This window comes from Camelus ferus, chromosome 21 (assembly GCF_009834535.1).
Source record: "Camelus ferus isolate YT-003-E chromosome 21, BCGSAC_Cfer_1.0, whole genome shotgun sequence".
NCBI classification, from domain to species: domain Eukaryota; kingdom Metazoa; phylum Chordata; class Mammalia; order Artiodactyla; family Camelidae; genus Camelus; species Camelus ferus.
Genome location: NC_045716.1, coordinates 26,862,689 through 26,878,985, shown reverse-complemented (window position 1 = coordinate 26,878,985; position 16,297 = coordinate 26,862,689). Strand labels below are relative to the sequence as shown.

At 63.2% G+C, this 16,297-nt stretch overlaps 1 protein-coding gene across 8 annotated transcripts in view; it reads right to left on the bottom strand.

Annotated features, from left to right (window-relative positions):
• GSE1 (Gse1 coiled-coil protein) overlaps positions 1-16,297 on the bottom strand; it is a 103,979-nt gene that overhangs the window by 15,362 nt on the left and 72,320 nt on the right. For 7 of the 8 annotated variants that reach the window (XM_032464488.1, XM_032464492.1, XM_032464490.1 and 4 more), the window contains 6 exons: positions 9,276-9,475; positions 4,186-4,361; positions 3,560-3,757; positions 2,838-3,029; positions 2,081-2,391; positions 1,265-1,589 (listed from right to left, as the gene is read on the bottom strand). In XM_032464488.1, coding sequence (XP_032320379.1) covers positions 1,265-1,589; positions 2,081-2,391; positions 2,838-3,029; positions 3,560-3,757; positions 4,186-4,361; positions 9,276-9,475 — 1,402 coding nt within the window. The remainder of the gene's footprint in view (positions 1-1,264; positions 1,590-2,080; positions 2,392-2,837; positions 3,030-3,559; positions 3,758-4,185; positions 4,362-9,275; positions 9,476-16,297) is intronic. The other variant, XM_032464485.1, reaches the window with a different exon arrangement.

Here is a 16,297-nt window from a genome sequence, read left to right as displayed (position 1 = left end):
CCTGACAGCTGCGCTGGGACTCTGGGGGCCCCACGGAGAGGAAGACACCCTCTGGAGTCAAAGCTGGACTCCAGATTTATCCAGAGATGCTAGACGTGTGATGCTAGGAGATGTTGACTGCGCTCTCAGTCTCGAGTGTGCAGGGATTGGAGGAGCAGAGGGCAGCTCACAAGCAGACAAGCCAGCCCCTGTGTGGCCTTGGGGTGGGCCCAGAGCAGCAGGGGGACAGTCTGCAGCAGAGGGGACTCACTGCAGCCATACTGAGCAGGGCAAGCCGGAGGCTGCCGGAGACCCAGCCAGAGCCCAGCCACAGTTCACTCCCAGTCACACCCAATTAGCCATGGAATCTCTTTGGGGCCTAAGTGGGTGCAGACGTGTGGCTGCTGGGTGAGCCAGTGGCGCCTAGGACACAGCGAGAAGACCCACCCGTCAGCAAAAAGCTGGAGGAATGAGAGACAGGGAGCGGAAGAAGTGGACGTTAAAACACCTCAGACCCAGACACCCTAGTGTTTCTTGTCCCCAGACAGCACTTTGGACATTGAAGGCTGGAAGGATGCTCAGAGGGCCTCCCGCCCCACCTCCTCTGTGCACAACTGAGGAAAACGAGGCCCAGAGAAGGGAAGCAGGGTCCAGCATCCCTGAGGGCTGGCTGGACTCTCTCCGCCCACTCTACCTGAGGGTTAGGGTTAGCCCTTTAGAATGAGCTCTGGAGGGATGGAGGGTGGGCTGGGGGGCCCGGGGCCACAGCCGTGAGCTCACAGGGTGAGCGCTGGCAGCTGGGGGTCAGGCACAAAGGCCTCTAGGAAACGCTTTCATAACAGGTCCAGGAGATGGGAATTTTTTTTAAATTATGAAAACAGAATTAATTTTTTGCTTACAGAAAAATTAAAGGCAGCCCCTTCTCATTAAAAAAAAAAAGTCTGGGCAGAGAGAGACGGAAAGAACAAACGGAATTAGTAATTGAAGATCCTCCCTTGCCCTCTGCAGGCACCACGGGTGTCCCAGTGGGGGCGCAGCTGGGCTGCATGGGAAGGATCCGGTTCTGGGCACGGGCTTGGCGGCAAGGCAACCTGAGGATGGGCGCCTTCGGGCAACTGCCTCCTGTCCTCGCACTGCTCCCTCACGAGCAGGATGGGGGTCAGAGGACAAAAGGAAATAAGAAGTGACAACATTCAGCAGAAAGCAGGCAAACCGTAGGCACTCAATAAATGCTAACCTCAGGGAGTTCCTGCACCCTTGGCCCACCCCGCTCGCCAGGCCCCACCTGGTGCTCTCCGGCCTGTGCTCCGTCTCTGTGGGCGCTGGCGGCCGGCCCATGTCCAGGTGCTGCTCCAGCACCTGCTGCCGAAACTCGGAAACCTGCGACTGCCGGTCCTCCTTCTCCTGCCGCAGCCGCCGCTGCCGCGCCAGCCACTTCTCCTCCTCGTTGGTGCGCTGGATCAGCAGGGCCGCGGCCGCGCTGCTGCCGGGCAGCGAGAAGAGGCCGTGGTTGGAGAGGAGGCTGGGCAAGCCGTGGTGGGGGGTGGGCGCCGGGTGCAGTGGGTGCTGCACGGGCTTGGGCGCCGGCAGGCCCGCGTCCTTCAGCTTCTCTGTGGGGGAGAAGGGCCGTCACAGCAGGATCTTGGCCCCAGGCTCCTTCCCTCTCAGCCCCCCTACCCCGGGGGCCCTTCAAAGGGTTCTCTCTACAGCCGGAGGGGCATGGATGCTCTCAGGAACTGGCCTTGGCCCTTGTTTAGTTGGAGGCTGCCACCAAGTAATGGACTATGGTGCACCAAGGCTGACTGTTAAACATGTTGTTAAAAGTTAAGATTGTATATTTATAATTTTTAAAAAAAGTTACAAATACTCAAAACTATCCCTTCCTAAGACTTCTGCTACACCTTCCTGCGGTGCACGTCCTTACAGTTATCTGCACTGCTGTCTGTATCACACGCCTCTCTCCCCAGCCGCCCCCCCCCCAGCCTGACAGCGGGAGGCCTTGAGCCCGCACCACGCCCTCGGGCGGAGCCTACACAGCTGAGCCCAATCCTCGGGGAGCTGCCACGGCACGTGGCCCCTGGCGCAGCCCTCCCCCTGGTACCTGCTCTGGTTGGGGCCAGCTGCTCTGGGGGCTTGGCCCGCTCCTCGGCGGCGTGGCTCCGCAGCCCGTGCAGCTCGGCCACGGGCAGGAAGGCTGGCTCCAGCGCCTTGGCGGCCAGCAGCTCCTTCTCGCGGGCCCGCTGCTCCCGCTGGCGCTCCAGCTCCCGCTCCCTCTCCCGCTCGCGCTCCAGCTCCTTCTCCCGCTCGCGCTCCTTCTCCCGCTCCCGCTCGCGCTCCTTCTCCCGCTCTCGGTCAGCCTCCCGCTCCCGCTCGCGCTCCCTCTCCCGCCTCAGCTCCTCATCCATCTGCAGCCTGCAGGGTGAGCAGAGGGGGACGGTGACCTCCAGCGCACAGGGTGTGCAGGGACCGGGACGGTCCCTTAGGGAGTGTGCCCAGAAGTGAGAGACTGACTCCCGAGCCCAAGGTTTTCGTGAAAACCCAGCATTCCCATCCGAATACTGATGGGAGGTAAGCCAGGTTCTGCTTCTGTTACTACGTAAAGAAACCCAAAGTCCATTAAATCAAAAGGTGTGTACAAACGCCCTAGAGCCACGAAGAGCTCACAGCCGGGGGCTGGTGACTCCGTGACTCTGAGGCCAGAGCCCCGCCAGGCACCAGCCAGGAGCTCCAGGCACCCACTGTCACCGTCCCTTTTGTAGACGGGCAGACTGAGGCCAGGGTGGCTGGCCTGGGCTTCTTCCTGCTCTGACAGCCAGGGCTGGAGGAGCGGAGATCACCCAGCCCGGGACACGGCTTACCGCTCCGCACCGAGGCTGGACATCCGCTCCGAGTGCAGTGCCGCCAGGGATGAGTGGGAGAGCTCGGGCGGGTAGCGGATCCCAGAGAGGTGGAGGTGCACGGCCGAGGGGTGCAGTGGGGGCAGGGAGCCGGGCGTGGGGATGGGGTAGAAGGGCGAGCGCAGCGCTGATAGGCAGTAGGAGTCGTCCATCCTGTGCCGAGAAGATGGGGCCCAGTGAGCACTGACGTTAAAGGGAAAAGGCAGGGCCCGCCATTCCACCAGGTGCTCCGGCCAGGGCACCTCCACAGAGGTCCTGCAGACGGAGGCCACACCCACAGCCAGCCGCAGAGCCCCTTCCTCACAGCAGCCGACAGGTATCAGCAGCTCGGGGCGCCAGGCCCAGCGGAGGCCTCCGTGGAGGACACTCCACAGCGTAGCTGCAGGCCTGTCAGGTGGGACTCAGGAAGCTTCCACACAGCAGGGGCACCGCTCCATCCCCACTGGGGCTTCCTGGTCACACACAAACTACGGCTCTGTTCTGTGACAGTCACATGCCACCAATGGAGCCAGTGGAAACAAAAGTGGGAAAGGCCAGCAGCTCAAATGCAAATTTTCTACCAGGGCAAACTTTTAACAGCTAATCTGGAAGGTTGGGAGGAGCAGCCCCCGGTCCTCCCCAGGAAGCTGGCCCCGATCAGTGTCTGGGTGAGGGTGGGTGGGGGACGCCTGGGGGCCCCTCACCTGAAGGCCGGGTGGGGGAAGGGGTGCGGGGCCAGGTAGCCAGGGTGGTAGTAGGCGGCAGCAGCGGCCGGGTCCAGGCCGAGGGGAGGCAGGGAGGACACGCGGAGGTCCTCGGCGGTGTGGTAGGGCCGGAAGCTCCTCAGGTAGTCCTCGGGCACTGTGCTGGGGGGCACCACGTGGTGCACAGGCCGCTGGAGGCTGCAAGCAGGATGGAAGGAGCAACCAATGGAGGTGAGCGGAGCTCCTGCTCCAGGCTGGGAAATAGGCCAACCTCCCCGCACCCCTCACAAAGACAGGTCTCTGGGAACAGGTCCAGGCAGGAGGCCCTGGGCACAGAGGTGGGCAGCTGCTGTCCTCACCAGTGGGCGCAGGCCTGCTACCTGAAGCCTGGAGAGACCCCCGGCCCAGGAGCCCAGGCTGGGCGTTTAGGGTTGTTGGGTGGGCAGCAGAGCCAGCCATCAGCTCAGCGGGGAAACGGCCGGTGGGTGCAGACGGGGCTGCCGGCCCAGGGCTGAGCCACCATCTGGCGGCTCTCGGCTCAGCTGGTGCGGACTCACACTGCCGGCTTCAGGAGCCCAGGCCCCAGCCCGCACATCCCAACTGCCGGGCCTCCGACCTGTACTTACTTCAGCGGTGGGAAGCGGGAGTCCTGTACCACCGAGCTGGGGGAGATGCCAAAGGGGTAGGGGGTGCTGAGCAGGTGGGAGGGGATGGCTGGGCCCCCCGCCTTCTCCTGGGGCAGCGGGGGCTCCACGATGAGGCGCTCCCGGCCGCCACTGCTGCCCCGGGAGCCGGCGTCCTGCTGGAGGGCAGAGAGCAGCGGTCAGGGCGGGGCGAGGAGGCAGGCAGCCGGCCAGCTTGCTGCTGCTGCCAGCAAGGACGGGCTGGGCCTTCCCCCAGACCCCCGGGGCGGGGGTGCTCCTTTAGCGCACGTTCCAGAGATGGCCTTTTCTCAGGGTTCTTGCCCAAGCCCGTGGTATGCGGGGCGTGGGAGGCACAACAGGAAGAAAAGCACACACGGGTTTGCGCTCTCCTCAGTCAAAGGGCAAGGATAGACCCTTCAGGATCGGACACAGGTCCCCAAGCCGAGTGCCCACAAGGAACACAGCCACGCAGGGACCTACCCCGCCTCGCACACGCACCCATGCCCATCCAAGCACGATCTCCCACAGGGGCACGCCAGCTCCAAACTGAAGATTCCAGCACCCTAGGAAGAGAGCTCTGCCGACAGTGCATGCACAGAACCGTCTGGAGGCCCTGCCTGCTGATCACCAGGTGCGCACAGGCACCCGAGGGGCCGGGACATCAGCTGTGCTGGCAGTTGCTGGCCTGCATCACAGATACCTCGCCCCCGATGCCCATGGAGAACGTGGCCAAAAAGCTGGCGCTGTCCCCGGGCTGAACATGCCGGCCTGCCCTGCCATCAAACCCTGGGATGGCCCTGGCACCAGCCAGAGCAGGCAGCTGTGGGGCTTCAACTGGCCAGACTTATCTTGAGGGTGCTGGGGGCTGTGCCCTGCCCACCCCAGACTCCTGGACAGAGGGCGAGGCCTGGGGCCTGGCCGGCGAGGCAGACCCCGGGGAAACAGAAGGGGCTTGCTCAAGGCAGGAACGGGAAAAAGTCGGCCCCCGTCACCCCTGGCCACATAAAGGAACATTCTGCATGCCCATCCGCAGGAGCGTGTAGCTCCATGACCGTCGAAAGGTCCTGTCGCTCTGGTTATTCACGCGGCTTAACGGGAGCCGCGAGGTAAGGCGCAGAGCGTTGACTGCAGCCAAGGCTGCATCACCACGAGAGCCCTGCACAGCCTCGGCGAGGATGCTGCCGGCCCCGGCGGCCCCGAGCCCGAGAGCTCCGGAGCCCGGCCCTTCCTGGGGCGGATCGCACAGCACCCCCCGCCCGGGGTCAGGTCTGGCCACTCCTGACAGCAGCAAAGCAGGACACGAACCCAGGCCTGTCCACCTAAACCTGCGGTGTTTCCACCACGGCCCGGAATGCCAACACCCTGAGGACAAGGGGGGCCAACACGCCTCTGCCTCCTCTCTGAATGGGCACGTACCCAGGAACGACCACCGCACACAAGGCAGCGACAAGAGCCCGTCCCCAAGAGGACGTCCTCCCCTGGTTCCTCCAGCCCCCGCAGCCCCAGCTCTGCCCATGGTCTCCCTCTGTCAGAGTCAGGAGACGGGGCAGCAGAGCCCCCCAGCTGACCTAACTCCCCTCGTGGGCAACAAGGGACGGACTGCACCCACCCCCGTGACCCGTCCTCCACGTCAGGAGGGGTGACGCCGCAGAGCAGGCAGGGCCCATCCGTCAGGCATATTTACCAAACAAGCCAGGGCCAGGCCACCACCCCGCCCTCCTCAGTCCTCCAGGAGACACAGCAGCGACCGTTAATTGAAGGAGACAGGCCGCTGATTGGAATTTTTAATGAGCGGCAACATCTGTTCCCTCCCCGCGCGTCGGCACAGCCCCTCCAGTCTCCCGGCGGGGTCCTTGCGGTGCGTGAACCCCAACTTGCCCTTCCCAGGAGGGGTGCTCACGAGGCAGGTGGCAAGGGTGGGGCACACAGGCGCACCAATCCCGGGTCAGGGCGGGGAGCCCAGAACTCCCACCTCCCGGTTTCAGGAGACGCCTACACAGGCTGGGCCAGGCGCAGAGTGGACTGCGGTCTGGTCCTGGAGACCCAGGACGGGTCCTGCAAGTGCCTGCTCCTCGGTTTCCCTGGCTGTCAGATGGGCCATCACAGCAGCCCTCACAGAGCAGAGGGGACAGCGTGCAGACAGATATAAGGGGGAAGCGGGGCGTGCACGGCAGCCGCGCCACCGAGCCGAGCCCCCTCCTTGTGCTCCTTATCCAAGGGACTGTTCCCAGGTCAGCACTGGGCCCCCCCCCACACCCCTCCCTCCACTGGCACCAGCACAGGGCTGACTGCCCCTCACAGGGGCCACTGTGGGGTGGAGAGGCCCTGTGCCCAAAGTCTGGGGTGGACTAAACAAGGAACAGCATGGCCCTGAGACATTCTCCAGAAGGGGACACAGCAGCTGGAACCTGAGGGCCCCCAGGTACCAGCGCAGCTCCTCTGACAAATGCTGGGCTGATCGACAGGCCGGGTGGCCTGGGCTCTGCCTCCACGCTGGCAGCAAGGCCCCACTCCCCCTCGGGCAGGAGTGGCTGGGAGACAACAGCCAAAGGTGTTCTACCCTCAGCCCAGGACAGCAGAGTCCTTGGAAGGGGATCTCAATTTGAGGATAAAATCTGGGGAGAAGCTCTAGGCAAACCAGGCCATCACCCCCTTCCCCATGCTTCTGACTGTGTTTGCTAAATCCAACGGGGGGGGGGGGGGCCAGGCAGCCCCTGCCACAGAGGAAGGGCCTGGATGCACCACCACCCCCAGCCCAGAGACGTCCTCAGAAGCCCCCCACAACCCTTGGCGGGACAAAGCCCTGCCTGAAGGCAGCTGGGCCAGATGGCACCTTCCTGGCTAGCTGCGGACAAATACGGAGCCGGGGGGGGGGGGGCGGGGGCGGGGAGGGCCAGCAGGCAGGGAGTCCAGTGCCAGACCCACGCGTCTCCCGTCTGGCTGGCGCCCTGCCAAGCTTGTGACAGGCACCTGGGAACGAGGTCAGGAGGGTGGGCTGGGGCAGCAGCCCTCAGTCCTGGCCAGGCCTGGGAGGCTCAGCTGGCCCCCCCTAGGCCCCCGACTGCGGCGGCCAGGCCTGCACCATGGGGCATCTGCGGGCGGCTCTCGCTTCTGAGTGGCAGGCGGCCTCAGGCGCAGCTGGAGAGATGGAAGGAGGGAGGACGGGGGGTGGGGGGGAGAGGGTAGCGGGAGAACCCTTCATTCTCTGGTGATTAGGAAGGGTTCCACAGGCAGACGGGCAGACATGCCCTGTGAGCTTTAAAACAGACAATTTGTCATTTCATCTGTCCTCTCATGGCTCCCGCTACCCGGGAAATACCGGTGACCCCGGCGCAGAGGCCCCGAGGCCCCCCACGACTCCCTGCCGCACAGGAGCCCCACCCCCGTGACTCACGTGCTGGGACTTTAGGAAGTGACTCCCTCTCCTGTCCTCACGTCTCCCCTCCCCAGGAGGATTAAATTCTCCCCTGAGCCTTTGTGCGGGAGCTGACAAGCCGTACATCATCCGCTAATCCAGCTCTGTCCCCCCCACCCTCCCTGGTGGCATCAGTGTTTCATGAACCGCCGGCTCGGTAAACGGCGGGGCAGACCCACCACGGCCCTTCCTCTGGGGTTACTGAGTGTTTCTAAGGCAGTCAGGACCCCCGAGGAGGGAGGGCCAGTGCTGGGGGGTAGGAGGCCCACCGTGAAGGCATGTGAGCGTCCAGGAGGGAGACAGCTGGGAGGCTCCTGGGTCTGGAGGGGCAGCTGCTGTGTGCAGGACCACAGGGAGGATTCGGGCCATGGGCACCGTCACCAGCCAGGGCTGACCCAGGGACGCATCAGGACCCAGAACCCGCCTGGGCCCAGTGAGTCACGAGGGTCACGTGGTCAGGGTCCTGCGGTCAAGGCTGACTGCCAGGGGGCCAGGGGACCCTCTGGAGGCAGGAGGCTCCGGCGAAGACCTCTTGTCCTCGACCTCAAACCAGGACTTGGGGGGGGCTCAGGCCGGGACCTGCCCGCCAGGCCCAGCCCTGCCGCCCCGTCTCCCAACTGCAACAAAGCCAGGAGAGCAGCCTCTGGGTGGGCACGGGGCCATGGCCAAGTGACCATCTGGGAAGGCCCGTCACCTCTGATGTGGGGGTCAAGCTAGGGCCACACTCAGCTGGGGGTACTGGCCTATTTCCAGGAATCCAGGGATCCACCTCTGTGGATGGAGGCTGGCTCCTCCAACCTCCAGGGCAAAGAGACCCTGAGTGATGACCAGGTGGGGCTCTGGTGCCCGTCCCCCAACTGGAGCCAGCAGGGCAGAGAGCAGGGTTGGGGTGAGGTGAGAGTTCCCCCCTCCCCCTTCCTCCACTTTCTTTGTGGTTTAATTAGTATTTCCAAGTGGTGCTATCCCTCTGGGAACTCGGCAGAAAAATCCAGGAGAGAAGTGCAGCACTAGGGTTCTCAATTAGGAAAGGCCCCTGCAGGCTGGGAGCACCTGGGAGCCGGGGCGGGTGGAGGCTGGCCGGGCTCAGCCCCGGGGCCGGTACTGAAAACCGCTCCCAAGGCCACTGGCTCCTTCTGCTCAACCAGGTCACCTGGGCAGGGCACATCTGGGGACCCCCAAGTGTGGGAAAGGGCCTCCTGGGGTGGGCAGGTGCCAGAAGTTAAGACAGAAACAGGAAAACGTGACGTGTGAAAATATGGGCTGGCATTTTCGCTACTTTAATCCTGTGTGTGCAATAAATAATAACAGCTATTGTTTACCAAGTGCTTATGATGTGCAAACACCGTTTTAAGCTTCGAGTCTACCCCAGATTCATGAGGTTGAGTCCTAACCCTCAGGACCTTGGAAAGTGACCCTACTTGGACACAGGATCTTTGAAGAGGATGATTAAGTTAAAATGAGGTCACTAGGGTGGGCCCTGACTCAACTAGGACTGCTGTCCTTATGAGAAGAGATCAGGACACAGACACGCACAGAATGCGACCACGTGAGGACTCAGGGAGAGATTTCAACCCCAAATCCAGGCCTGCTCTGCGGAAGGCCGCCTTCCCAGGAGCTGTGGCCGTATCTGGCCGCCACCCACACACCCTGCACTCACCTGCCGGCTCTCACTCCTCCAGACGCCATTGACGGTCTTGGTGGGGGCGATGGTCACTACGGGGGGTGTGCTGGGGACGCTGTGGCCCCCGGGGGGGACAATGATGGGGCCCATGGGCACACGCTTGGGCGTACTGGCGGGGGAGCTGTGGTTGGTGGCTGGAGAGGACACGGGGGACGACTCGCTGCTCAGTGAAGACCCTGCGGGAGAAAGACACAGTAGCCTGAACAGGTGTCCCCAGCCCCAAGCATCACTCCCATGTGTAGTCCCCCCAGGGAGGTCTGGGGACTTCCAGGCTGGCAGGGGTCAGTTTAGTTCCTGGCAGTTCCGGGGTGGGGGGGGGAGAGGCAGGGCCCTAGGGGTTGGGAGGAATTCATTTTGGGTCCCAAGAAAGAAGGCACCCATATTAAGCCAAGCTGGCCAGCAGCACAAGGGGCGAAGAGGAGGGGCCATGTGTGAGGAAGGGGTGACAGGGTTCAGGTGTGCCGGCTCCCCCAAGCCCAGCAGGCACCAGGCTCGCCCTGATGCCTCCTGCCGTGTCTCTGGTCCGTGACTGAGGCACATCCTGGCAGAGGGGTAGCAGAGTGGCCCCTGGAGCTCTGCTGTTTGGGGTGGCTTCCTGAGAGCCACGCCCAGGCCCAGCAAGGTTCAGGTGTGGGCATACCCACACCCTACACTGTTCTGGGCTGCAGCCTGGGGGTGGAAGGGACCCCCGCACATACTCACACAGAAGCCCCTCCGGCACGCAGGTCCGGGACCCAGACCCAAGGCAAACCCCACCTCATCTGAGAGCCACGGAGAGCTCCTGGGGCCCTGTGTCTGGGGCAGGCCAAATAGGGGATCTTCAGATTCTATTCCACAGCACAGCTTCAACAAATTCTAGGCACCACGTTTGCCCACAGTCACAGGGGCTGCGTGGGCTCACGTGGCCAGAGGTGGCGGCACTGGGACCTGAACACTCCTCCTTCTGGCTTTGACTTGGGGTGGGTGCCAGCCTTGATGTGGGCGGATCTGGCTACAGAGGCCCCCCATCTTGCAAATACTCCCCTCTGAGGGGGCCCACTGGGGGCTCCTGCAACCCTGGGGGTTGGGGAGGAAGACGGGCCAGCACGGATGCTGAGGGCCCACAGCTGTCTGGACAGAGCTCTGCCCTGGCCAGGGTGCTCCCGGCTGGGCAGCTCCAGTGTGGACTCCCTAGGCTTGTGCACGGCTCACACACTGTACAGGGCAGCCCCACGAAGAGACACCAGGTCCAGCCAGATCTGCCCCCAGCCGAGCTGCTCGGCGACCGCGGGAACACCACCAAGTCCAGGCACCCCCTCACTCCCAGCTCCCACCCATCAGCGTCTGGCAACAAGGGCAGTGAGCCGTCACCTGAAGGCTGCTGCCCCTGAGGTGTGACCCAACTCCCCAGACGGACTCGCCAACCTCAGCCCACGCACCAGCAGTTCTGCAACCCCAAAGTGGCCAGGGCCAACCACTGAGACCGAGCCCTGGGTCCAGGTCCCAGCCATGCCGCCCAGTGGCTGGGGCAAGCTCCGTGGCTCTGGGTCAGATGTCATTACTGCCCACAGATAGCCAATGGCAGACAACAAGGCCACCTTCCTTTCCCAGGGGGGCAGCCCCCGAGATTTTGAAACAAGCTACGCCTGACAAGCGGATGAGAAGCAGCAGGAGGCGGGTCTCGGCTGACCCGGCCAGCCCTGGGGCGCGGAGCTGGCCGCTGCCATCCTTCGCAAGTCAGCACAGGGCATCCCTGCTCCCTCACCAGGTTTGCTCAACTTGGGGACACTGGGTACATCTTCCCAAGCACCATCTCTGCCCACACCAGGGCCAGGTAACCCCTTGCCCGGGGACCTGGCTGCCGTCCACCAAAGACACAGGCCCAGCAGCTCTAAAGGGAAACTCAGAACGGGGGCCCCGGGGTGGGGTGGGGGGAGTAAAAAGCCACCAGAGCCCTCAGCCACGCAGGTGGGTGGCACAAATGCCACTGAGCGAGGAAGACAAAAAATGGGATCCAGATGCTGTACCCAGTGCGGGCAGAACGGTGGCCAGGGCCTCTCCGCTTCCTGATCAGGCGTGGTTCACTCTGAAAACCTGCCTTGCCGGACACTAACGTCTATGTACTTTCCCGCAGATACTTAGATTTTGGTAATAGTTTCATTTTAAATTTCAGGAGAAGGGAGGGGGGAACCAGGTGAGAAATCTTTCTCTTTAAAAAAGGAACTTCCATGGAATTCCTACTGCTCTTTTTTCAGTCATGATGGCTTTACTGAGCTGTAACTCTCTCGTCTGACGCTCACCCACATCAAGTACGCAATTCACCAGTTTTTAGTACATTCACAGCCGTGCCACCAGCACCAGTCAACACTCAAACCTCTCCTTCGCCCCAAAGAGAAACCCTGTCCCCATCAGCAGTCCCTGTCATCTCTGCCAGCTCTTGGCAACCACCCACCTGCTCTCTGTCCCCATAAATCTGCCTCTTCTGGACATTTCATGGAAACGGAATTTTATGGCCTGTTGGGCCCGGCTTTGTCCCCTCAGCATGATGCCTTCATGGCTCGTGTACGGGGACGCCTGAGTCAGGATATCATTCCTTTTCCTGGCCGAGTAATATCCCACCATACGGACCGACTGCATTTTGTTCAACCGGTCATCTGTCCGTGGACACTGGGGTATGTCCACCTCTGGGCTCCTGGGGAGGGTGCTACCCTGACTGCTGCTCACACTCCCCCCACCCTCAGCCCCAGGTGCATGGACGCCTTGGAGGACCTACTGTGTGCCTGGCCTGCACCCCGGACTGCCCCGTGGAAACTCTGCTTGTGGGGGGAGGAAAGTACTATGAAGCTAAAAAAGTAAAGAAACAAACAAAAACAAACACAAGGGCCCCCAGCAGTCAAGACAGAGGTTGCAGTGCCTGGAGGAAAAGCTGGGGTCAAGGTCAGGGGGCTCTGCTCCTTAAGAGGCCGGGCAGAGGGAGGGGAGGCTGAGAGCAAACCTTTCAGAGCCCTGCCTGCACCAGTCCCTGGGGCCTCGCAACCAGGAGAGTCTGACGGCTCAGGGGTCACACCATCTGCACGTGGGGACTCAGGGCCACCTGGCTCCCGCCTGGCTGCACCCTGCCACCTCTCAGCCCACCCTCCCAGCCTCCGCCCCCGTGCCATTAGCTCGGTCTCTCCGATTCCCCTCGTTTTTAAATGTGGGGGAGTGAGGAAGCAGGAGGGGCCGGCGAGAGACCGGGAGCCCAGGGGCCAGGTGTGCCCGCCCGCGGAGGCCTCGGGCAATCAGCAGCCTCGCCCCTTGGGGGTGGGCCAGACGGGCTGTCACTCCGCGGCCAGATCGATCCCTTACCATGCACCCGCCAATTAGTGTGATCGGCCAGACCCCCGTTCTCAGGGCGACTGCGAGGGCAGTAATTAACTGGCGGTATGTGGCCAGAGTCAGCAAGACGCGTGTGGATGGGAGATGACAGGCGGCAGGGCGTCACCTCTGTCATCTGACCTCACGGATTAGCGCCCGAGGCCGCCTGGGCACATGTAATTAACAGCTGAGACCCCAACATCGTGGCAAGGAGAGCAGGAGGAAGGCTGGAAATAAAACTACAGCAACACAGACGCCCACGGACTTCCTAGACGCCTGCTCGACCAGCCATGCAAACAGCCATTGAGCACCTACTGGATGCCCTTAACAAGGGCTTCTGTGCCAGGACCACCCCCGCCTGGCACACTGGTGGGTGGCGGTGGTGGGGCAAGGCCAGGCCTCAGTCACACTGCAGAGTGAGTCAGGCCACCTCACTCAGGGCAGGGACAGAGAGCAGATGAGGGACAGTGACGACCTGATGTGTTCCCTGAAACTGGACCCTTGGGACACCTTCCTGAGACACCCACTCCTGTGGCCGGAGCCACTCCAGGCTTCGCAGGGCTGGAGAGGCCCACGCCGCAGGGACAGCTGGGGTGCTGGCTGCAGGTGGCCGTGACAGGTCTAGGGTGGGGATCAAGCAGCAGGGCAGGCAGCCACCTGAGACCCTCCGACACAACCACGTGTGAGGCACAGAGACGAAGTCCCCACCGCCAGCCCACGGAGGCAGGGAGCAGGGTGAGAGCCCCCTGGACTCCCCACAGGCCTGGCAGAGGGGCCAGCCGGGCACTCGGTGTGCACAGGGCTGCCCTCGGCCGCACAAAGGTCGATGGCTCCACCAACCTACAGCTCAGGGAGAACCCCTGGGAAAGAGCCCCACAGGCTGCACAGGCCTGCTTCCCTCCCTGGCCCGGGGCACTCCCGGCCGGCCTGCCAGCCTCTCCACGGTCGGAGCAGCCGGGGCCCTGTCCACCCACCACGCTGTCTGTGGAGCTCTCACCCCGCCTCATGCCTCCAGCCAGCGGTACGCTCCTGTCCCCAGCGCGCCATCATGTGATGGTCACTAAGCCCCAACCAGCAAAGGCAAGGGTGATCTTTATCATGAGATGCGTTTTCAGGGGCCAATTATTTGACAATGAGCAGGACTGGGGCTGGGAGGATGGTGGGTTCCCGTGTTGCCTGTGAAGGTACATGAGGGGCAGAGAGGGGGTACACGAGGGAGAAGGGGGGAAGGTGGGCCGAGGGGAAGCAGAGGGGGCTTCTGGGAGGTGTCAGGGGAAGTCACTGTTGCACCAACATGGCCTGGAGAGGTGTCTTGTCCAAATGCCCCAGAGCCAGGCATCACCCACTAACCCTTCCTCTCCCATCTGGCTCCCTGCAGAGGGCAGGCCCAGCTCCTTTCCATAGGACTCGCTCTCCTCCAAATCCCTGGCCTGGAAGACAGAGAAGGACAAGGTGCCAAGACGCCCCTAAGCTCACACCCATGCGACACGACAGACGGGGCTGCAGATGCCCCAGGAAGTGCTGCACCGCCAAGCCCTGCGGCCACGCACCCAAAACACATGCCGTGAGCATGCCGGGCGGGATCTTTTCTCCCCTCATCTGTTCAGCTATTTTCTTTAAAAGAAGCAGATTTCAGGAGGCCCAACAGGAGAGCCCCGCCTCCCGCCTCACTCCGGCTGGCTGTGTGACGGCACCACTGCTGGGCAGTCACACCCCCAACCTCGACAGAGCGGGGCATGCTCCCTGGCCTCCCAGGAACAGGACCTCGGTCTAGGAGGCTCCGGGGGCCCAACGGAAACCAGACCCAACTGCAAAGCCAGCCACAAGACGAGGCCTGCAGACAGCAGACGCCTGCTCCCCTCCAACCGCGCTCGGGGCTGACGGGTCACTTCTCTGGCAGGCGGTGGAATTGGTGCCTGTGCTCTTGGCAGACCAGCTCGGTGAGGCCGCTCGGCAACCCCCACGCCCCACTGGGAGGGCTGGATGTGGGATGCAAATAGGCCTTGTGGCTCCAGAGCCCGCCCTGCCCCCTCTGCCCCCAGAAGAGGAGACTGGCCTCATGGGGACCAGAGGGGAACCGGTCAGGATTGCCCTACGTGCTCCCGGGGGTGGGGAGGCAGCACGGCCCTGAGTCTCACGCACCATCCCTGAGCAGCGGCCAACACGTCGGGCTCCCACACTGCCCTGCAGCTGGGGAGCCCCCGCCTGGCACTGACAAAGGGTCTCATGGGTACAACCAGGACCACCAACGTGGGGTCAGACCCAAACTGCACCCCAAGGCTCCTTGCAGAACGTGCAGCGTGGGCCTGGTCAAGTCCTGAGACCCCCTTTCTCCAAAGACCGAAGGCGACGGTCTCTGGCACGAGGGTCTCAGGGGCACGAGGGTCTGTGGCGGGGGCTGCCCTGGGCCTGGAAGCACCCACGCTGTCGGGACAGGCAGCAGCAGCCCTGGAGGCCAGGGCTGACCCCCCACCTCAGCCCAGACGGGACAGGTTCTCCCTCAAAATGGGGCCAATTTGGGTCTCAAGACGCACACATGCGCAGCACTCTGCTCTCCCAGCCCCTCCCAGCGAGAGCCCCGGGCTGTGCTGCTGGGGGCGGGGGAAGGCAGCGGGGGCAGGGAACAGGGTGGCCATGGTTGGTGGACCTCATCTGTTGCATGCAGCGCTGTGCCTGGAGCTCGTGTTCCCCCCGGGTCATTAGTATCTTTAAGGCAGGATGTTATCCTCACCCTGAGAACAGAAGATAGCTCAGAGAGGGAGAGCGCCGTGCCAGGACACACAGCAAGGACGTGACCAGAGCCTGCCAATACCCATGTCCGCCTGGCTGAGTGCCCACTTGGAAGTGGGTGACAGGGCCGCGCGGGTCCAGGCGTCCCCCTGCGCATGCAGTCCCTTCAGGAGTCCCCCAGGGGCAGACACGCAGGCCGACGGGGGCCCGAGCAGGGCCGTGTGGCTATGAAGGAAAGAACGTGTCTTGGAGCCTCAGGAAAGGTAAAATTCCCACCTCCTCACGTCCTCTCTCGGGGGCAGAGCAAGTGATGCGGCATGTAGATTCCTTCCTCGGAATTGAATTTTTAAACCGCGCCCCGGAGACACGACGTGAGGATAGACACAAGCCTGGGAAGCAGAGGGCAGAGCCGGTTCGCGGCTCAGAGTAAGACGCCTCCGCGGTGGGGGAAGGGGGCGGGGAGGGTCACGGGTAGCCGGAGGCACCCAGGGCAGAAGCCAGAGCCCGGGCGGTGTGCAGCCGATCAGGACGGCCCCACAGCAGGAGGGGGGCCCGCAGCCTCGCCTGTCTCCTCTGCACCGTCAGGCCCACCTCCCACCACCTCCCTGTACAGGTCTGGAGCGATGCTGGCTCTACCTGGGACCGCTCTGCCCGTGAGGACGGGGCTGTTGGGGCTTGGTCATGGGGTCCTGGGTCACCTCAGCCTCCAGATACTAAGATGCTAGCTCCTCTAGGGGCACAGGGGCGTTTTACCCCAGCATCCTGGGGCACCTTAAAGAGATAGGAGGCCTCGCCCTCACAGGAGGGAGGCCTTCAGCAGAGGCCCTGGCTCCCTCCCTATGAGGAGGGGGACATGGGCGTGGGGGGGCCTAGTGGGGGCGGGACACAGGTTCGCGGAGTTTCCAGTCTCCCCTCTGCTGCTTATGACTCAG